At 50.2% G+C, this 22967-nt stretch overlaps 2 protein-coding genes across 4 annotated transcripts in view; one reads left to right on the plus strand and one right to left on the minus strand.

Moving 5' to 3' along the window:
• UHRF1 (ubiquitin like with PHD and ring finger domains 1) overlaps positions 1-4515 on the minus strand; it is a 43308-nt gene extending 38793 nt beyond the window's left edge. The window contains exon 1 of the mRNA XM_034755121.1: positions 4371-4515. The gene's annotated coding sequence lies outside the window, so the exon portion shown is untranslated. The remainder of the gene's footprint in view (positions 1-4370) is intronic.
• Positions 4516-4630: 115 nt separating this feature from the next.
• LOC117868825 (perilipin-3-like) lies at positions 4631-21271 on the plus strand. 3 transcript variants are annotated; one of them, XM_034755126.1, is made up of 8 exons: positions 4631-4726; positions 13589-13668; positions 14182-14377; positions 16680-16762; positions 17224-17899; positions 18917-19116; positions 19370-19486; positions 19576-21271. In XM_034755126.1, exons 2-8 carry the CDS (start codon positions 13606-13608, stop codon positions 20155-20157), a joined length of 1917 nt encoding a protein of 638 aa, XP_034611017.1. In that variant the 5' UTR covers positions 4631-4726; positions 13589-13605; the 3' UTR covers positions 20158-21271. The 3 variants fall into 3 exon arrangements, with proteins under 3 accessions (XP_034611017.1, XP_034611018.1, XP_034611019.1); XM_034755127.1 differs by having other exon boundaries at positions 19579-21271; XM_034755128.1 differs by having other exon boundaries at positions 4648-4726; positions 14253-14377.
• Positions 21272-22967: the final 1696 nt, after the last annotated feature.

Below are 22967 nucleotides of genomic sequence, written 5' to 3' on the forward strand. Positions count from 1 at the left end.
GAAGAAGTGAGGTTTTTACTCACGAAAGCTTATGCCCAAATAAATCTGTTAGTCTTTAAGGTGCCACCAGACTCCTTGTTGTTTTTGTAGATACAGACTAACACGGCTACCCCCTGATACTTGACAATATAGGGTCTAGGAGTTGGGCAAGGAGGGAATCTCAGAATTACAGCCAGGTGCTTGACTGGAGCATCCCTATGGCCCTTTGTTTTCAGTTTTTAACAATTTTTACCAGCAAGTTCCCACGTTTTACAAACGCTATTATTGGGGTATTCCTGTTTTTCACCCAAATTTTGAACCAGTCAAGTACATGAACAGACTGAGTAAGTTCAGAACATCCAATCCACTGCAATAGGAAGATGTTTTTCCGTTAATGATACATTAGTCTTGGTGTCAATGTGACGCTGTCGGTTAAAGTCAGACAAGGTAGTGGGGAAGATGCACACATACAGACATGTGCCTCCCTATGTACCTACTGTTAACGTACAGTTCATGAAACGAACCAGAGCGTTAAACTGCTTTTACGTTCAATAGTCTTATCTTTCTCTATTTGTTGCTTTTTTTTCCCTGTTCTCCCGTCCCCCAAAATTAACCCTGATATTTACCCAGAAAACTGTGAAGATAATTTTTTGCACCAGTTTTCACCTGTTTGTTGGTTTTTTTTGTAATAAAAACTGATCAATTCCCAGGAAATGTTAAAATACAAATTTAAAATGAAGGCCCTTGAGGTATCCCCCAGGCTTCTTAAGGGACAATAGTACCTTTCTCCCTCAGGCAAAGAGAGCTTGCTGAAACTAAGGCCACGTGGAGGCAAGGCCCCCCCGCCAGACTTAATACGACTACTGCAAAAAAAGCCTCCGGCAGCATGAGCTACGCCAGTTCTTAGGGCGGATGGGCAGCTGTGGAGTGGAACCGCTGCTTCTCTGGAGCCTAGAGAGGAGGATTCCTTCCCACTGTGCCCCTGAGGATTCCCAGCAGGGCTGGGACTAGAACGTACAGCTATAACCAGTGCCAAGTACAGTTTGTTCTCTCCACCAGGCCCGGCAGGCTGACAACAAGCCATGGCAGCTCCAGCACTATGTTTAAAGGCTACTGCTCCAGCAACAATCTCCACGTACACCTCTTCCTTTGCTCTGCTCAGGGGTCTGCATACCCGACGGGCTGGGGCTATCGGTCTGGTTCGGCACAAGGATGCGCCACACTCCTTCCCCCACAGATGATGGCCTTGGCCAGTAGTCCCCAAAGGAGCGAAGATGCTGCGGAGAGGGTGGGGAATGTTTTTAATCAAGGCTATCAGCTGAAAATATTTCTACAACCTTAGAACCTTTCTACAAAGGCGCCTCTGCAGGGGACAGGAGAGGAACATGAGCTGGATTCCCAAAGCAGCAGGGGAAAGAAGGGTGCGGGAATGACAGCCAGTGTTTTATTAACCCTTCGCCGCCTGCAGGGGCTGGCAAAGCCCTTGTGGGCTGCACTTACCAGCCATGGGTAGTAAATAACGTCATTCCTCAGCTCCTGGAGGAGGGGCACCTGGGCTCTGTGGCACCACCGAGTAACCTGAGGGCCATGTTTGATTTATGTGCCATTTAGAAACCAAAGCTAAGTGCTGCCCTCACAAATGGTCTTTGCTCCTCCTTGCATCTGGCTTGATAGACAGCTGGGAATGGCTTGTTGGCAGAGTTTGCCAGCACAACAAACCTGCAGTGAATCAGTGATGGTTTCCCCACTGCGGTTATGCTGCGCTTGCCACCTTTTAAGACATTCTGGGTCACATGTGACCCTTAGGCTGCAGCACTTCAGGGACCCTGGTCCCCAGGCAGAAGATGCTGGGCTACGAATGTCCACGCAGGGGAGGGAGGTGCAGAGAAAGTTGGGGGAGCCTACAGCCTAAGGCCCTGATCCTGCAAACATTTCTGCATGGCCAGACGCATGCACCCGAATGGAGCTCCACTACCTGGGGCAAATGTGAGTGGGAAACAGGAGGCTGTCACTCCCAGGGTGGGGGCTCCAGCTGTGAGCTCAGTGCCCGGCTGACAGCTGCGGTGGAGGGGCAGCTGTGAGACCAGCGCCAGGCTCAATTTCACAGCACAGATCCTACCAGCAGTGAAATTGACATTCTTGTCAGTTTCATGGCTCCAGCTGTGAGCCCAGCAGTGCTGCTCTGAACCAGAGGCAGCCATGAAACTGACAAGAATGACAGCCAAGAACTGATGTAAATAACGCAGTGTGTACATGGACGCTGCGGCTCCCTAACTACACCAACATAAGTGCTACGTCTCTCATAGAGGTGGAGTTATTATACCGGGATAGAAGGCCACTTACTTTGGTGGAAGCAGCATTCTAGGGCAGACACTGACATAATGAGGTTGACGTAAGCTGCCTTATGTCGACTTAACTCTGTAGTAGACCAAGCCTAAATGCTGGACTTAAGTGCTTAACGTAGCAACTAGACACCTAAGCCCCTTGCAGACCCCAGCCTTAGCCTCTCTGTACCTTATCTCCCCATCCGTAAAGTGGGGATAATAGCAGGGATGTTGTGAGGATAAATATATTAGATTGTGAGGTTCGGATCACCTGCACTTAAGGCAATATATATAGAATTAATCATCATCGTTGAGATATGCACACCCATTCCACCTGCCACTTAGACGGCCAATAGCCATTCAAATCCAGCCAACCAACTGCTGTGCCACATGACAGTCCCACGTGCCGCACATTTAGATTGCTCCCAAGTTGCACTGCCTGTTTACACGCTTTGAATGGCGTAACAGACCCATGTCTGAAGAGGCTTTCACCACCATTTCCGAAACTGGCCTACTTAGACTCCCTTTCACCCACTGACATTTAACTTACGTCATTGACCACCTCACCCAGGAATGTGACAAGTCGCATGCCCAGGAATGTGACAAGTCGCATGCCCAGGAATGTGACAAGTCGCATGCCCAGGAATGTGACAAGTCGCATGCAGTCCAATTTTCAAAAGTGGCAACTGACTCTGGATGCCGACATTTTTGGCTATGAAATTTCAGATTTCCACAAGTGCCAAACACCCACAGATCCTGGTCCTTTCAGTGCATCCCATGGATCCCATGAAAAATCAGACTACGTTCTCACCCAAAAACGACGATATTCAGAAGAATGGATCCACTTGAGAAAATTTTGGCCTTAACTCCTTGTGGTGACCCAGTTTCCCCCTCTGTGAGAGTGTTGTGGAGCTCAACTAACAATTGTTTGGCACAAGCTTTGAGATCCCAGGATGAAAGACGCTACAGCAGAGCAAAGTATTCATCATGTTTATTATTTATTATTTCTATCACAGAAGCACCTAGACACCCCGATCAGGATCAGGGACCCATTATGCTGGACACCGTACAAACAAAAGTCCCTGCCCCAAAGAGCTCACACGTCATCTGAGGCTCACGTCATTTCATTGTTGTGCAGTGTGGAGGTACAGTCACATGTATCAGCCCACTGCTGCTTGTGCCAATCTGTAGCCTGCTAAGATTTTAGAGCAGGTGGGACCAGCCAACTCCCTTGTTAGCAATGGGACCTGCACTCAGGGTAGGAGAGGACTGGAAGGTAAATATTCTGGCTTATTCAGACCATGCACCCCAGTTCTTTGAGGCACTTTGCACACATTGGATTGCTTTCATGGCTCTTTATTTATGGGGTACCCATAACATTTGGGGGTCTCTGGATAATTTACTAGTTTCTCTGAAGGAGCCAGGATGCCCTCCTTCATATAGAGCAGCAAGGATGGGCATTGGGGGTGACATGAAAATGAGCTGCAGGGTTTGGTAGCTCAGGGATTTAAGCAACGGGAGTTCATGGGGGTAGAGAAGGCAGCATCTGGGGGGTCGTAGACAGGGTGGGTTTCATGGGGATGAAGCTAATTTCGGCAGTTCACCAGCAGACAGAGGAAATAGAGAGGGTGAGTTGGGAATTGCACCGATACCACCCTATGCCAGTCAATTGGGGAGGGGGGCGAGAAGGACTCAGAAGCCCAAAAGCATCTCCTAAGACTCAGGACTACATAAAAGCAGTGTGAAAATGAACTCTGAATTGCCACGTGAATGAACCTCGACATGCCATACTATCCCCAAGTCCTGCAGTGCCCAGGAATTCACCCCCAGCTCCCAGGATGCATGATACATGTGCCCCCTGAAACGAGGCAGTTCCTACAGGGGTGCCCCCCAATCACCCCTCAATCCCTGGCTATCCTGGGGGCTTGCACTTAGAATCCCCACCATACTTTGTGGGTGCTCCTCCTGACTAGCTCCTTCAGGACATGCCAACAGCAACCCCCCCACACATGTCCACCAGAGCCATGCTTTTGAGAATCAAAACAGTCACTTTTGCAATTCCCCCACCTTTGTTCAGACAGGCAGGGCCTGGCAGCCCTTTGAACCATTGGGCTGAGCTGGGCCTCTCCTACCTCCCGCTTCTGGAGACCTGGAGAAAGCTCCCCTCTCCTGCTGGCCCCAGCAGGGAGCCCTTTGGAATCTTGTGTTGCCACTTCCCTCTCCCCCTGTTTCCAACATTCTAGCCCCACCCACCTGCCACTTCTGATTGGCCAGGGTGGAGAGTGCCGCTCCTGGATTGGCTTTCTTCAGCTGTCTGTCATGTGCAGGGCAGTCCCGGGCCAGGCTCCGACTAGAACTTGGCCGGTTGCGCAGGAGGGCAAAGGGATCCCGGGCGCCGCAGCGAGCAGAAGACAAAAGACCAGGTAAGACCGGGCGGCAGGTGCAGTATTGTAGCCTTGGCAAGTGGGCATGTTAAATTCCAGGCTAACTCTCTACTCCACTTCGGTGCTTGGTTGGGATCTTTGGAACGAACCGTTTCCACTGCCACCAGGAGGGAGATCAGACAGCGCTCTCCAAGGGAGGATCAACCTGTCCGTCGGCCCTACAGTCTCTGCTCTGGGGGTCACGGCTGCTGCTCTGTCGGGGAGATTCGGGGGCCCCCTCAGATTTGCCCTGCCCCTTGTGTAGTTATTTACGCCAGTGCAACGTGGGTGTGTGAACCGCTACCCGATCCGAAGGTCTGCCTTTTGCACTGGCGTACGAACGACACAAACTGCAGGGGAAAGGAAGAATCGGGCCCCTGCTTTTGACCTAGCCCTGGTCTCTCCAAGACCATCTCCAAACTGAGAGGGCAGAAAGGCAGGAAAGTACCCACTTAAGGCTACCCTTTTCTCATCCCTTCCCCATGCATCTGTGTGTGGGAGAGAGACTTTTTAAGACCAGTGGGGAGACCAGTACTAACAAGACCTGCAATCACACACACACACCACCTTGCTTTATGTGTATTTGTTTTGATCCCTACCTTCTGTGCAGTTTTTTGGGGGGCAGGGTTTTCCTAGCCTGTAAGCTCTTCGAGGGCAGACACATCTTCCTATGTCTGTACAGTGCCGGATTCCACCCCTGGAGCTATTATGACTGTGACCATAATAGAAATTAGAAGGGGCATATGGTTTTCAGAAGCCTGCTACTAGTAGTGAGGATGGTCCTGAAAGCTCAATTAATTCTTGGTGTGATTGCTTAGTGCTGCAGTGCTTGAACCGTGGCCCACGGGCCACTAGCGGCCTGCAGAAGAAAACATTTTGAGAACCAAGTAATGGGGGACTGGGAGGCACTCCATGGGAGGGTCGATCTCTTATGAAGTGGGATGGGCTATAGGCAAAGAACTGACTTATTGAGTTCTGTTTACCTCTAATGTTAACACAGACTTTGTGGCTATCCAAGGGATGTCAGCAATCCAATGACTAAGAGAAACTGATGAGTGAAACCTTAGGGTCTCTCCAGTTTCCAGAACCTTGAGACCTGCCTGTAACTTTTCTGTAGTGGTGACCATCTGGCATAGGCATGATACAGACATTCAGTATTTCTGCAGTAGGATAATAGTAGGGCCTGAAAAATGGTGGTAGCTATATATGCCTAGAGTTGATGCTTTAGACACTACCTTCCAAAGGAAGAAAAAGCAACTAATTACACAAGGCTCTGCTAGAAACCTTACAGGGCATCCAGCTATGCTAATTATTAAGCACTGACAACATGCTCTGTGCTGCACAAGATACAAATAGAGTCCCTGACCTAAAAGATTCGGAGTAAACAAGATAGACAGTAGACAGGATGCAATGAGAAGACCAGAGCATAGTCTGACTCTACTCAACCCATACGGGTCGTTTATATCAGTGGTTCTCAACCAGAGGTCCGAGGCCCCCTGGGGGGCCGTGAGCACGTTTCAGAGGGTCCGCCAAAATAAACCAGAAAGCAGGGCTGGCATTAGAGTCACTGGAGCCCAGGGACGAACGCCGAAGTCTGAGTCCCCTCTCCCCCTCACTGCCTAAGGCCAAAGTTGAAGCCTGAACTAAGTATGGGGATGAAGCCAACTTAGCTTTGTGGAGCTCCCTGTGGCGTGGGGCCTTGGACAATTGCCCTGCTGACTATCCCCTAATGCTGGCCCTGGCTTTTAATCTACTGGATATGCAGAAAAACATTTGTTGTGGCACGGAGTTTTTATAGCGTTGGGGAGGAGAGTTCAGAAAGAAAAAGGTTGAGAACCCTTGGTTTCCCCCATGCACAGCCTCACACCATGTTACAAAACTCCTTGGACCAACGTTTTCAAAGGCAGCCAGTGACGTTTATGTTTTGTGAGTGCATCAATTTTGGGGGGCCGGGGCAAGACCTCTTGGGTCTGATTGTCAGAGAAGCTGTGGAGCCACATCTCCCAGCAATTCTGAAAGCTAAGGCCCAAGGTGTCTCAAGTTGGGAATCACTGGCCACTTCTGAAAATGTTGGCCATGACGCCTCTTCTGATCACAATGCACTTCACAACCAACTCTTGTTGTTAGCGCCATGTTCCAGACAGGGAATCTGAGGCACACTGTTTAGTTACCCAGCAAGTCAGAGGTAGAACTGGGATGGGAACCCAGGACACCTGACAGAGTCCACACACCCATTCACATTCTTTCTAGTGTTCCCTCCTCCCATCCAAACTATTAACTCTAGCTGTCTCTCATAAAAGAGTCATTAGCTATCCAGTCTACCTAGTTTCCTAGTTCCTATTGATCAATCAGTCCTTGCCAGTTGGAGGAGAGAGACTGGACTTCAAAGATTACTTGAATGCAGGAAGCAGATTTCCAGACTGATGAGATCCCAGATTTCTATTTGCACAAGAATGTAGCAAATAAAGCTGACATAACCAGTAGCAAACGCGAGCAGAACCTGTTTCCACATGTAGGTAAAAACTACTTTGCACCCAAGCCATCTCCTGGCTCACACAAGCAAGTCACATTCAGGCTGATAAAGCAATGGCAGCAGCTTAGCCCTTACCTTGACAAGCAGAACCTCATGTGGTCTTGAGCAAACATCTGGCCGATCCTCTGCAGACAGCAATGTCCAGAATGTGCTGAATTGGGAAAGCAGGCTGGGGTATTCCACAAGGGCAGACTGGCCTGTCTGAAAGAGGCCCTCCTCCAGCTAGGATCAAACACTTTTGTTGCAACAGTAAGTCATTTCAAAGGGGTGAACGGGCTTCTGGTCTCCGCAACCAGATGGAATTTTCAGCAGTGAACACTGCAGTATTGACCTGTATATACAAGGGAAAAAAAAAAAAAAAAGTCTTGAGATACCAGTGACCTGATTTTTCCCCCCCTAGAGGTACTGAGCACCTGCAATATCCACCGAGGTCAATGAGAGCGAGAGGCTGTTCAGCATCTCTGAAAAATCAGGCCGCAGCATTACAAGGGCCTGCCTACGCTGCAGATACTGGCGCTGTAACAAGGGCTGGTCCCACCTACGCAGGCACGTGCAAACCGTGTTTTAACACGCTCATGCCCCAAGCACCGTGTCACTCACGTATGAAAACTGTACCAAAACCAGGCCTGTCATGTCTAGTTTTAACACCAGCAGATCTCCTTTAACGCCAAAGGAGCTGATCCTGATTTCCACCAGCGAGAGAGAGAGGAAACTCAGGCCCTCGGTTTTTCTCAGGCTGCCCAAGGAGCGAGGTGTTCTGTCCTTGCTCCTTGACATGCTAATTAGGAGACAATCTTACGGTGCAAGATTTTAACTCTAGAGTAACCCAGACTCCAAGGCCAGTGAGATATAGTGCAAAAACAAAGTGCATTTCCAGACTGAAAACAAAAACTAATTGTGGGCAGGAGCTGCCCTACGTGGTGTTGCATCATCTGTGCGCTGGGTGGGTGGGTGGAGGTCCCTTTGACAAATCCTGCAGGCTGACTCAGCCTAGCCTTTGACAACAAACCAGCCTCCTGAAAGTGTAACCACTACTGCTAGTCACGTGCGTCCTGTGAGCAGCCTATTGATTCCTGGAATTGGGCCTTCACCACTCCCAGGCCCTGCCTACGTTAGGAAAACTTTCTACAAATTTCCCAGACTGGCTAATACTGAGGTTTGTCTTCACAGCAGAGTTAGCCCGAGCCCTCACCTGGGTGTTGCCCCAACCCCCCCTCGCATCCACACACAATCTTCTCACCCAAGTGGGGTGTTATTTTCAACCCAGGCAAACTGGCCTGCCTGGGGGGTGGGTGGGTTAGAGCCCAGGTGCTACTTTCCCCGGGGCTGGTAACTAGCCACTTTGCCATGAGGATGCGGGATAAACCACATGAGTGCCGACAGTCCTCCGGCACCTTCCCTCCATTCTCCCACACCGCGTCCCAGAAGGACAGACAAGTTCTCCCACAATTCACTGGGAAAGTATCCTAGAGTGTCTCAGCTCAGTGCGACACAAAGATCCATGCACACTGGGCAGCACAGTGTCAGTGAGGAGGACACAGGAACGGGGCTGGACTTTGCTGTGGTGCTGGGGTAGTGCCAATCACCAGGGCCAGCTCAGCAGTGCGGACAGACCCTGGTGCCGTTTTGCCAGGGTAGGTGTTGTTTAGATTGTGGCAGTGCCCTAATGGGCCCCTTATTCAGGGACCCTCTTGCGCAAGGTGCTGTACCCACATAAACGGAAAGCCCCACAGGGCTTACCAAGCAGCGCTGGCTGGGGCGGGTGGAGACAGCTCGCCAGATGCTGCCACCAGTGTTAACACTCATTATTTGTACGGCGGTGGAGCCTAACCAGGCCCAATTCAGGATCGAGGCCCCATTGTGCCAGGTGCTGTACATACACAAAACACAGTCTTTAGCCCAAAGACTTCACCGTGCCATGTAACTCGGCTCAGAGCCGGTCTAACTGGTGCAGAGTCAAAAATGCCAGGGCAGCCAGAAGTCCATCCACACTATGTGTGTTAGACTTAAATACCACAGCCCAGAGGCATGCGCAAAGCGGGGGGGGGGGGGGGGGGGGCAAGCCAACCAGCAGGGGCACAGACCCCCTCCGACCCCGGGGCCGCTGGGGAAGGGGGAGGAGGCAGCTCCTCCAGCCACGAGCGGCACAGAAAGTGCCCCTCCAAAAGCAGCCAAATTGTTATTCCTGTGCCTGCCGCTGCCACAGCCCGTGCCCCCCAAGAGCCCAGTCCACAAGCTCCAGGATCCCAGTTCAGGGCAGCACTTAAGCCCACCTGAGTCACATCGACTTCGGTGAGACTTAAGGATGAGTCTAATTGGACAACGTGCACTTAAGTACTCTCCTGAATTGAGGCCTGGGTGCTCCGACAGCTGGTTAGAGACTGCTGCAATGGTTGCCATAAAACGTCAACCAATAACAACCGGGTAGCTAGTTGGTAAGGACGCCGATAGCGATATCGTGTATCTTCTTCAGTCTCCCCTAGCTGTGTGCATAGCTAGCCTGTCCCAACGCATGCGGTCTTCAAGGATTCTCTTGTCCTCCTTTCCTCAGCTTCTTCCTACTGCTTACATAGCAACTCCCACGGACAAAATATATTAACTGAACCAGCCAGCAAGTCAAGGCAACAGGATATACCCCTTCCCTCTCCACTCCGCCCCGTGCACACACAAAGTTCTAAGACTTCCAAAGTTACTATAAAGAGAGAGACTCCAAGATCAGAGGACTGTGTCGAATGAGCCTTGAAACAAACATGGCAGTCACGGTTACTAGTTCATCAAATTGTTAAAGGTGGAAGTGCCTGCCACTGTGTCAGCATCTCTGTTAGGCGATTGGTCCTTGTGTCTCTCTCTCATGGGAGTTAAGGTTTTGCCAGGGTGCTCTCAAACGCGTCATCCTGTTGGGAAATAGATTGAGACATGGGGAAACCCAGCTTAATGTCAGAATCAATGGGGGAAATCTGAGCTTTTTCAAAGCGGTTGTTCAGCAAGTTCAGTTGTCTTAAAAATAGAACTTTAAACACCATTGTCATTATATCATGACAATGAGCTAACCAGGTTTCCAAAATTAGAACTCTGAAAACCTGCCTTCCCCACTCATTCCACGGCTAAGATGCAGTTTCTCTCTTGCAGCAGTCACTGTCAAGATGACATATTGGATTGTTAATTCTCGTCTTTATAGTTAAGCTTGGAAGGATTCGATTTTTATCGGTAAATGTTGATAAACGTCAATTCCACCGTACACACCCAAACCCATGAAAACGTATTTACGTCAAGGACGATCAAAATTTACAGATCGGCAAAATAAGAAAAATGCTGCTTGAGAATGTATGAGTTTGATTTAAGGCTATTGACTTTGTATAGTTTGACATGTGATGTTGCCAGTTTGCGTTTTAAAGGTTATAAAGTGTGACAAAGTTCCTCCTCTATCTTGGGGGTCTGTGCTTATTGGTGGATTTTCTTGCCTCAGAGATTCACCATGTGGGTTGGGGAACAGCCCAGAGATCTGCCCCTCTGGAAGAACCCACAGTCCAGGTCAATTGGGAGGTTTGGGGGGAACCCAGGCCCGCCCTCTACTCCGGGTTCCAGCCCAGGGTCCTGTGGACTGCAGCTGTCTATAGTGCCTCCTGTAACAGCTGCATGACAGCTACAACTCCCTGGGCTACTTCCCCATGGCCTCCTCCAAACACTTTCCTTATTCTCACCACAGGACCTTCCTCCTGGTGTCTGATAACACTTGTGCTCCTCAGTCCTCCAGCAGCTCACCCTCACCCTCTCAGCTCCTTACGCCTCTTGCTCCCAGCTCCTCACACGCACACCACAAACTGAAGTGAGCTCCTTTTAAAACCCAGGTGCCCTGATTAGCCGCCTTAATTGATTCTAGCAGCTTCTTCTTAATTGGCTCCAGGTGTCCTAATTAGCTCGCCTGCCTTAACTGGTTCTAGCAGGTTCCTGATTACTCTAGTGCAGCCCCTGCTCTAGTCACTCAGGGAACAGAAAACGACTCATCCAGTGACCAGTATATTTGCCCTCTACCAGACTCCTGTACATCCTGGATCCCAATAGGACCAGACTTCTGTATCCCACTGGTCTGGGTCTGTCACAAAAGCTTTAACTTTTTGAATCTCAGTGTCTGCTGTCATTAAATAATTATTGTCTGAACCCCCCCTAATTTCCCACAACCATGAAAATTTAAATTGATAAAAATAAAAAAATGCTTAAAAATAAAAATCTATATTATCCATCAAAATTCTAAAATAAATACACCTCAAATTCTGCCAAGATTAATTATAGTAAGATGAGGAACAACATGCAGTGACACAAGCCCTCATCTTCTGCAGGGTGTAAGCTTTTATTCAAGCATCCTATACTTTATAGCTGCTAGGGTGACCAGATCACAGAGGCGAAATATCGGGACGCGGGGGGGCGGAGCCAAAAAAATAAAAAAGCCGGTGGGGAGAAAAAAAAAAAAAGCACGAACAAGCGGGAAGCGCCTAGGCTGGTGCCAGCCACACGCAGATGTAAACAGCGGCCCCCGGGTCCCGGGATGTAACAACCCCCGCCCGGAGCCTGAGGACTGACACCCCGATGCCGCGGAGATGGGCACAGACAGGGGGAGCACCCCCACCAAGTCCCTGCGCGGAGACCGTCCTGGGCTGGCCGTGGGCGCGCCAGCGTGTGGCAGCCCCTTCCCTGGCAGGCTCCAGCTCCCCGCGGGCCCGGGAGTGCGGAGCTGTAGCTACCTTCGCGCCACTGGGCTACACCCCGCTGGAGAAGCGGGACCTTGCCGCGGCCCCCAGGCCGGGACTTGGCCAAGCATCGCGGGACGGGATCGCCTCACCTAGGGTCGCACACCCAGCCAGGCATGCACTGCTCCCCCCGCCCTGCCCCCCCGGAGGCAGACAGACTCACAGATTCTAATTATCCCCAGCACTGCGGTGGAGCCGCCGCCCGACCGGCCCTTCCAGCCGCTCCTCCGCCTCTCCCTCGCCGCATGTCAGGCAGAGGCATGTGTCTGGCACCCAGCGTCAACTACACCCCTCCGGGGCCGGGGCGGAGGTGAAGCCCCGAGGAACCGGAGTCCCCACGCGGGCAGCTGCTGCTCCTCACCCCCACCGATGGGCGCGTAGGGAGCCGGTTCCCCAGGCTGGACCCGGGGCTGCCCCCCTGCAGGTACCCTCCCGCCCTCCTGCCTGCGCTCGGGCCAGGGCCAGGCCGGACTCACCCCGCCGTCCCCAAGCCTCCTCTCTCCAGCGCTTGTCTGGGAGGGAGGAGGAATGCGGCGTGCTTCGGAAAGAGCGGGGATTTGGGGAGGGATCCAATGGGACAGTGAGGGGGTGGGGCCAGGGTGAGGATTTGGGGAGCTATCCAATGGGGGAGGGAGGGGGCGGAGTTGGGGCGAGGGACGGGGCGTGAGCCAGAGCGGAGGGCAAAAATTGCTTGTTTGTCCAGTGTCCCGACCAAACATTGGTCGGGACACGGGACAAACGAGCAAATATCGGGACAGTCCCGACAAAATTGGGACGTCTGGTCACCCTGATAGCTGCAGAGAGGACATTCAGAACATGACACTGATGCCTGAGTATCTCTGTCTTCTAGACAGATATATCGGGCCTAATATGAGTAAGAACTGCCCCAATTCATCTCACTGGGGCGCTAACTCTGATGTCTAAGAAATTAATGTATCCACGCAATTTCAGTGCTGCTTATTTTAGTAAGAACATCCAGCTGACTTGGGATGGTGTAAGAAGGTTGGGTAGATTGATACTGCTTCCCTCCTACATACACATTCTGATCCCTGGTAAAGATTCACATTAACTCATGAAATCTCTATGACTTGACGGAGCTATTAAAATATCTTCACATTCTTCTTGTAAGGAATAGGAAGCAGGGGCGGCTCTATGTTTTTTGCCGCCCCAAGCACGGCAGTCAGGCGGTTTTTGGTGGCGCGCCTGCGGGTGGTCCCCTGGTCACGCCAATTCGGTGGCATGCCTGTGGGAGGTCCGCCAGTGCTGCGCCATCGGCGTCCCCGCTGGCGAATTGCCGCCGAATCCGCGGGACCAGCGGACCTCCCGCAGGCATGCCACCGAAGGCTCCCTGACTGCCGCCCTCACAGGGACCGGTAGGCCGCCCCCGCAGCTTGCCGTCCCAGGCACGCGCTTGCTGCCTTGGTGCCTGGAGCCGCCCCTGATAGGAAGAGGAGCTCTGAAGTTCCTAAGATATGGTGGACAATAATCCAAGTGCATGTGGCGTTATACTGTCCACCAGCTGTTACTGGTAATATCAGAAGGTTAACTCATAATGTTGTAACTGTTCTTTTTCTCTCCTTTCAGTTGCATCCGACTTCACAATGGCATCTGAAAACAAGGCCACGAATACTGGCCCTCCAAAGGCTGAAGAAGAGCATCAAGTGGTAGGTAAATCACAGGTAGCTAGTATTACAAAGTGTAATCCGCAATTCACCTGTCAACAGGTGCTTCAGCGCACTAACTCATCCCAACATCCAGGCAAGAGAAGAGTCCAGCCACACTGACTGCTTTGAGGCTCTAGTTTAATATGGAGAATGCAGTTTCCTCTTGCTCGGGAGAGGGCGGTAACTTCACGTGTGGGGGGGAGCGCCGTAAGGCTGAAATTTGGGAGACCGATCTGCCATGGGTTCCAGTGCTAAATCCAGGTAGGGTGATGTTAAATCGGTACGTGACTGACAAGAAGCATGGTCCTGAGTTCTACTCCCTGCTCTGTCACTGACTCCTGGTGTGGCCTGAGAAGGTCCCTTCACCTCTGTCACTGCACTTGAGCAGACAGAGGACAGAGTGGTTGCCATAAAGACCCTCTCTGGGAATACGCATGGCTCAGACTACAGTTTATATTCACCCACCAGCCACAGGATCTGCCCCTAATGTCACTTCTTCTTTCCTTTGCTCAGAACATAGTAAACAGGGTGGCCAGATTGCCCTTTATCAGCTCTGCCTACAACCTGGTCTCCTCTGCTTACAGCTACACCAAGGGGATACATCCGTACATCAGCAACATCTGCAGCGTGGCAGAGACCGTGGCTGCCATGGCAGTGGGCAGCGCAGTTGGTGGCGTGCAGCCAATTCTAAGCCACCTGGAACCTCAGAGTGAGTAAATACTGAGACAGGTGATTCCTCCATTGCGCGGCGGTGGGAGAACCCTCATGGGACTTCTCAGACTACACTGCACGGCCGAAAAGTGGGAGGGCTCAGGACACAGACCAGCAGGGAAGACTTGTTTAACAGGAGAGCAGCATTGGGTAGCTGGCTCATTCTCTCATCCCAGCACTTTAGTCCCATGGTGTGAACGCCCCAGCTGCTGAGAGTATTGGCGATGTGGTTAAGGTCTGTTTGTGATGTCCAGTATGGGGCAGGAAGAGAAAAAACAGCTTTGGGTTTAACACCCTTCCTACTGTACGTGCTCCTCAACTAGCATCTGAGTTATTTCCAAGTCATACAGGGATATTATAAAGAATAGCCAACAAGGATTTGTGAAGAACAAATCATGCCAAGCCAAGCTTATTTCCTTCTTTGACAGGGTTACTGGTCTAGTGGACGGGGAGAAGCTGTAGGCCTGATCTGTTGTGATTTTTAGTAAAGCGTTTGACACTATCCCACATGACATTCTCATAAGCAAAGTAGGGAACTATGGACTAGATGAAATTATTACAAGGTGGGTGCAGAATTTGTTGAAAAATCGTACTCAAAGAGTAGTTATCAATGGTTTGCTGTCAAACTGGGAGGATGTATCTCATGGTCAGTCCTGGGTCCCGTACTATTCAATATTGTCATTAATGACATGGAGAATGGAGATTACACTTATAAAATGTGTGGAATGCACCAGGCTGGGAGGGGTTGCAAGCACTTTGGAGGACAGGAGTAGAATTTAAAACCACCATGACAAATTAGAGAATTGGTCTGAAATCAACAAGATGAAAGTCAATAAAGACAGGTGCAAAGTACTACACTTTAAGAAGGAAATTCAGACACAAAACTACAAAATGGGGGCTAACGGGCTAGGCAGTAGCACTGCTGAAAAGGATTGGAGGGTTATAGTGGATCGCAAATTGAAAGTGAATTGACATTGTGATGCAGTTACGAAAATGTCTTATACCATTCTGGGGTATATTAATAGGAGTGTCATAAGTTAGACATGGGAAGTAATTGTCCTGCTGTACCCCGCACTGGTGTAGCTTCAGGTGGATATTGTGTCCAATTCTGGGTGCCACACTTTAGGGAAGATGTGGACAAACTGGAGAGAATCCAGAGGGGAGCAAAAAAACGTGATAAAAGGCTTAGAAAACCTGACCTATGAGGAAAGGTTAACAAAACGGGGCATGTTTAGTCTTGAGAAAAGAAGACTGAGGGGGGAACTTAATAAGTCTTCTGTTATAAAGAAGACGGTGATCAATTGTTCTCCATGTCCACTGAAGGCAGGACAAGAAGTAGCAAGGGAGAGTTAGGTTAGATATTAGGGAAAATTTGTGAACTATAAGAATAGTGAAGCGCAGGACCAGGCTTCCAAGGGAGGGTGTGGAATCCGCATCACTGGAGGTTTTAAGAGCAGGTTGGACAAACCCCTGTCAGGGTTGGTCAAGGTTTACTTGGTCTTGCATCTGCGCAGGGGACTAGACTTGATGACCTCTCGAGGTCCCTTCCAGCCCTATGATTCCATCTCCTCTCACAGCCATATTTCCTATCCACCTTAGCTAACTCTTTCCAACAATAGCTGGGCTTGCTTGGCACAGACCGCAGGGAACCAGCAGTTCCTCCATTTAACTTCTTTGCTTAGCCATAGCACTGCTGAATCCCCCACCCTGCTGCCCCCTGGGTTCAGCCAGATCCTGAGCCTGGTGAAATTAATGCCATGGACTCCAATGAGACTGGCATCTAGCCCTTTGCAGCCACTCTGTGTTCTCTAACCTGCTTGACATGTTTGCCCTCCAGAACTTGGGACGCCGTGCATTTCTGTACTGGAGCCTGGTATTAAATCGGAGTCCGTGTTGCCTACTGCCCAGCTATTCCATTCTTGGGCAAGAGGGGTTGTTTAGTCTTTTTTGCCCCATAGCTTGAGGTTTTCTTCCTATCCTCCAACCTTCAGCTGGAGGACCACCAGGATTCCTTCCTCCCAGTTAATGTGGCTCCCAAGTGGCTGCAACTGAGCCATAAAGACACCCCCTCCGATGGAGAAGTGTGCTAAGCTCTGCCTGGAGCAACTTCCTGCCATCACAGGGAGTCGGGTTCCCAAAGGGCGTGGCCACAAGGCTACACAAACCAGTCCGGTTGCGTTGTCTTTGTGAAGCTCTTATCCTGGCTGTCCAGGCTCCCTCTGCCTGGCCTTGCCACTGGGAGCTGGAGTCAAACTGAAACAGATTCAGAGAACTAAGTCTGTGCCTCTCCCTCTCTCTAGTCACATCGGTAAATGAGTACGCCTGCAAGGGACTGGACAAACTGGAGGAGAACCTGCCCTTCCTTCAACAACCAACGGAGCAGGTAAGTGCCTCTGCATCCAGCGTCCTTCCCCAGGAGGGGAAGCTACAACTTGCTTGAGGGCCAATGCTACGGATAGGGAGGCATAGGCCTGCCATAGGGAAACAGATGGGTTGCAGCGCTTAGCCGAGAGGGAGAGACGGAGCAATGTGAACTCTGATTTAAGAGACATTTGCTTTGCAGATGTTTGGGCTAGAAAAGGAGCTGCCCGCTGACAGAGAGGCTAAGGGCCAGATCCTTGGCAGGTGTAAGTGGCGCTGATGTCCTGGAGCTACATCAATTCATGCTGCCTGTTGGCCCTACAGCTTTGGAAACTAATGGATGACATTACCAAGCCATGCCACTATTTATCTAGAGAAGGGCCACTTGGGAAGGAAGGGGTATCTGGTATCTCCCCACTGGAAAAAACCACCTCAGTCTTTGAGTGAGTGTACAATAATCTTTCCTCTGGCTCTCCCCTCTAGGTCATTTCAGACACCAAGCAGATGGTGTCTACTAAAGTGATGAGTGCGGTGGATGCTGCCTATGGCGCGAAAGATGCGGTGGCCAGCAGAGTGGCCGGCGCTGTAGATGTAACCAAAGATGTTGTCCAGGACAGCGTTGAGCTGACCAAATCAGTGGTGTCCTCCACAGTCAATACTGCCAAGGAAGCTGCCTGTGGTGCAAAGGACATTGTGACCAACAGGGTGACCAAAGCAGTGGACCTGACCAGAGGGACTGTCCAGGACAGCGTCGAGCTGACCAAATCAGTGGTGTCCTCCACTGTCAATACTGCCAAGGAAGCTGCCTATGGTGCAAAGGACATTGTGACCAACAGGGTGACTGAAGCAGTGGACCTGACCAGAGGGACTGTCCAGGACAGCGTCGAGCTGACCAAATCAGTGGTGTCCTCCACTGTCAATACTGCCAAGGAAGCTGCTTGTGGTGCAAAGGACATTGTGACCAGCAAAGTGAATACAGTTGTAGGGCGGAGCAGAGAGGCTGTCCAGGACGGCGTGGAGATGACCAGTTTCGTGGTGACCAACAGCCTAAATAAAGCCAAGGCAGCGGGCCAGCTGGTGGCGAGTGGAGTGGATGTTGTGCTAGAGAAATCACAGGCACTGGTGGATCACTACCTCCCCCTGACAAATGAGGAACTGGGTGAGAAAGTGCTTAGACATTCTACAGCAGCGGTTCTCAACCAGGGGTACATGTACCCCTTGGGGTACACAGAGATCTTCCAGGGGGTACATCAACTCCTCTAGATATTTGCCTAGTTTTACAATGGGCTACATCAAAAACACTAGCAAAGTCAGCACAAACTAAAATTTAATACAGACAATGACTTGTTTATACTGCTCTATAGACTATACACTGAAATGTAAATACAATATTTATATTCCAATTGATGTCTTTTATAATTCTATGGTAAAAATGAGAGAGTCGGCCATTTTTCAGTCAGAGTGTGCTGTGACACGTTTGTGTATTTATGTCTGATTTTGTAAGCAAGTAGTTTTTACGGGTGGTGAAACTTGGGGGTACGCAAGACAAATCAGACTCCTGAAAAGGATACAGTACTCTGGAAAGGTGGAGACCCATTGCTCTACAGCATGTGCTAGCAATAGAAAATGCACCTCTCTCCTCCCTCCAAGCTCAGACACTATTGCTTCTGCTACATGGCAGAGGCCTTCTCCTGTCTTGGGATAGGTAAGTTGCTTTAGACTTGTCACCGCAATGACTTTCTCTCAACATTAGGAGCTGGCATGTGACACAGGGAGGAGGTTCCGATGTTCGCTAGCTACTGTTTTGTCTTATTTGCCTTGAAAATGGTGGGTAAAAGCAGGTGAGATCTGTGCAATAAATAAATAAATTAATATATCAGTGCATTCTTCATCCCTTCAGGCAGCTGCTGTCCTCTCAAAATCTGTGTCTGAGCACGAATAATAACCATTAGTTCTTTCTTCAGTTGATCTCAAAATACTTTACAAAGGCAGTCAGTATCATTATCCCCATTTTACAGATAGGGAAACAGAGGCACAGAGACAAGGAGTGGGGCCGTTAGGTCATGCTAGTGCTAGACTGTGTGTCGCCGATCTTGTGCAGTGGGCCCAAGAGGACCATCGCTGGGGACGGGCATTCCTGCTGATAACCTGACCCTTATACAAATGTTCCCTTCAGTTAAACTTGCCATAGCCATCGAGGGTTTCAACATGGCCTCTGTGGAAGAACAGAAACAGCGTCAGAGTTACTTCGTGCGCCTGGGTTCCCTCTCAAACAAAGTCCGCCACCGAGCCTACCAGCACTCCCTGAACAAGCTGCGGCTTATCAAGCAAAACACCCAGCACAGTCTTTCCCAACTCCAGCTGGCAATAAACCTCGTAAGTACACCCCCTTTCCCGCCCTGGCGGTGCAAAGCATTCCACCCCAGTGCTAAATCGCTCTGTTCCCAGGGTGCCCTCTGGGTCACACGTCTACCTACGTTCCCATCTCTGCTTGATGCGCGGCAGCTTCCTTGGTGTGGTCCTGCCTGCTTCCCGTTCTCGGGACCCCACTGTATAAGAGGGACTGGGCATTGCAGAGTTTCTTGCTGATCACAGGTATCTGCAATGATCGTTCCTGTCTCCCTGCCAGATCGAATACGTAAAACAGGGCGTTGGGCATAAGCTTCAGGATAGCCTGGAGAAGCTTCAACAGCTGTGGATTGAGTGGAGCCAGACCCAGCCGAGAGGGAGTGCTTCCCAGCCTGAGGTATCTCTAGTGGGGAGTACTTACTGGGACGGATGGTGCATTAAACACTGGTTTCGCAGTGTAAGTCTTACCCACTACTCTCCTCTCAGCAGGTTGAGCCTCGTACTCTAGCCATGGTGCGGATCATCACCCAGCAGCTGCACCCTGCCTATGTGAATCTGGTCTCCAGCATCCAAGGCCTCCCCAGCAACATCCAGGAAACCGTGCAACAGGCTGTTAACAACGTGCAGCAGCTCCACGCTTCCTTTTCCAGAGCTGATTCCTTCCAGGACCTCTCCAGCAGCTCCCTGACTCAGAGCCGGGAGAAAATGACAAAGGCCCAGGAGTCTCTGGAGGCCCTACTGGAGTACGTCTCACACAACACTCCCCTCAACTGGCTTGTGGGCCCCTTCTCTCCGTCAGTCGGAGCGACCCAAGAAGCCACAGGGGAGCCGAAAGAAATTATGATGATAGAGATGACATCATCTGCACCGCAAGAGGTGGCTTCAGCACAGAAGAAGGTGGCTGAGGTCCCCAAGGCACCAGAGAAGGAGATGGCTGTGGCACTGAAGGAGGAGGCCAAAATACCTAAAGCACCAAAGGAGTCAATGAAAGCACTGAAGAAGGCATTAGAGGAATTGACCAAGGCATCAGAGAAGACAGTGGCTAAAGAAACTAAGACATATCCTTGAAATGTTCCAACTATTGCAGCCAGCTTCCATGGGGGAAAGAACAGAACTTCCCTGTAGGTTTTAGTCACTCACATACCTGCCAGACCCATCAAAGGGAGGGTGATTGCCTCTCTGCACCTACCCCTGACACACTATCCCATGCTCAGAGCTAACATACAGTCAGCTCATCTAACTGTATCTTGCAGGAAACTCACTAACCAAAGTGGCTTGACTGTCTGCACCTACCGCTCTTGCCTTATTTCTGAAGCACACTGTGCTGAGGTGGGGGAGGGGGGGTTCTCAGTGTTGGCTGCAAGAGCTGCACGTCTATGGCGATCCATGCGTGGATTGCTATGCCTAGCTGTGGACAGATGTAGAGGAAAGCAGCAGTCTTGCAAAAAGTCAAGTATGCGCCCAAGCTGTGGACCGCTGAACACAACAAAACGATGCCCTTAACTTTTGATACTGTTTCCTCCTCTTAATTGTTATAGCTGTCCATCATGTACACTACAATATACTACCCCTTTTCTGACTGTTCTGCTCCCTGCAGGGCTGAGACTATCAACAGGACAGTCGGCAGCAGCTGTGGGTGTCTCCTTCCCAAGACCATTTCCAAACCTTTCTTTTGCACAGAAATAGTATCAAGGGGGGGATTTTTTTTTTTTTAAAGTGCCAGGGTTCAATGGGACTTGTGCTTCCAACATATTCGGTGCTTTTAAAAATTCTACTCAAAAAACTAACTCTGTGCATGTCATATTCACCCCAAGCACTCTGCAGCCACTGAAAAAAATGGCTAACAGCAGTTTTTCCAGGAGTTGCTTAGATGGATCCAACATTGCCATTGTCGTGGGATTAATTGAGTTATACAGTGGGAAGGATTGGTGCTGGTGTGTCTTGGTGATCAACTCCTAGTGACTCCTTTACTACTTTTCTAATAAATTTGTTAGTCTCTAAGGTGCCACAAGTACTCCTGTTCTTTTTGCGGATACAGACTAACACGGCTGCTACTCTGAAACCTGTCCTTTACTACTGATGCTTATTCCAATAGTCCCTCCAGAAACAAAGTGCTGAGTTTTAATTTATGGAAAAATGGCAACATGGTCTTCAAAATAAATCTCAATTGCTTTCAAACCATGAGAGCGGTTTGCAGTGTGTCTCTCTCTCTCCTGGCATCTTTAAATCTGAAGGTGAAGCACTTCTGATTAGAAAAACAGAGAGCAACCCAGAGCATCCTCTTCTCACCCTAACAAGAGTCTGGACGAGCTCTGCTTTTAGTTCTTTCGAAGGAATTAAGCCAACTTCTCTAGGTAACGCTGAACGTACTTTTGGTCTTTCACTACCGGTTCCTTCCTGAACTCTTTCCCAAAAGCTGCTCTATCAGGCTTTGCCCTTCAGTGCCTGGGCACAGCTCAGATTCGACCTCCAACTTCTAGTGAAAGCATCCTCTACTTCACTGCTCCTGTGTGTTCTGCCCTGGCCACTCTGCCCAGGGGACCCTCCCGGTCAGTTCCAGCTCCGCCCATGATGTTAACATTGTCACCTTCATCTCTTAGCCCTAGTTCCCATGCCTGTCAGCTGCAAACCACACCACAATGTATTTCTTACTCTAACAATGCACCTCAGTCCCTTCAATTCTCTGCTTGTGGCACATAATAGTTTAGTCCCCTGAGGGCTGCACTATTTTGGGTTAATTCTGGTCGTTGGGCTTGGTGTGCAGGTGCTGGTTGGGGTTGATGGACTGGGAGATATGGGTCAGTAATTTGAAGGTCCCGTCTAGCCTTAAACTCTATGACTAATGTCTTAAAGACTGAAGTTCGCCACTTGATTAAATATACTCACAGTAGAACCTCAGAGTTATGAACACCAGAGTTACCACAAACCTCACTTGGAACCGTCAGTACACACTCAGGCAGCAGAGACACCAAAGAAAGCAAATGCAGTACAGTGCTGTTAAACGTAAACGACTACAAACAATAAAGGGGACGTTTAAAAAAAGATTTGAGAGGTAAGGAAACTGTTTCTGTGCGCGTTGCATTTAAATTAAGCTGGTTAAAAGCAGCATTTTGCTTCCGCATAGGGAAGTGTCAACGCTGTATCAAGTCAAGGTTCAGTTGTAAGCTTTTGAAAGAACAACCCTAATGTTTTGTTCAGAGTTAGGAACACGCGCCATTCCCCAGGTGTGCGTCACTCTGGGGTTCTATTGTACCCATACATCCTGTTGGGAACAGGCGAGGTACACCATCTCCTACAGCAGGGGTCTGCAACCTTTCAGAAGCGGTGTGCCGAGTCTTCATTTCTTCACTCTAATTTAAGGTTTCGCGTGCCAGGAATACATTTTAACCTTTTTAGAAGGTCTCTTTCTATGAGTCTATAATATAACTAAACTATTGTTGTATGCAAAGGACATAAGGTTTTTAAAATGTTTAAGAAGCTTCGTTTAAAATTAAATTAAAATGCAGAGCCCCCCGGAGGCCAGGACCCAGGCAGTGGGCGTGCCACTGAAAATCAGCACACGTGCCATAGGTTGCCTACCCCTGTCCTACAGGGTACCTGGTACCCTGGCAGCATGGTGTCAGTGTGGCAGACCGATGCTGAGAAGGAGATGGAAGCAGGTTCTGTGGTCCGCAGTGAACTGGGAGCTTTGTCCCAGGAGAAGAGCCGGCTGCATGTTACCTTAACCCTTCTCCTCGGTTGGCAAAGAAATCGATACAATTGCTGCCCGACCCCCAGCTTGCCAGAGACAAACCCGGAGCCCCGTGAGAAGGCTGGATTTCCTTATGGCAAGCGCGCCCTCTGGCTTCGGCTGGTGGGAACAGTGGGGGCTCACCTTG

Source organism: Trachemys scripta, chromosome 22, assembly GCF_013100865.1.
Source record: "Trachemys scripta elegans isolate TJP31775 chromosome 22, CAS_Tse_1.0, whole genome shotgun sequence".
Taxonomy (NCBI): domain Eukaryota; kingdom Metazoa; phylum Chordata; order Testudines; family Emydidae; genus Trachemys; species Trachemys scripta.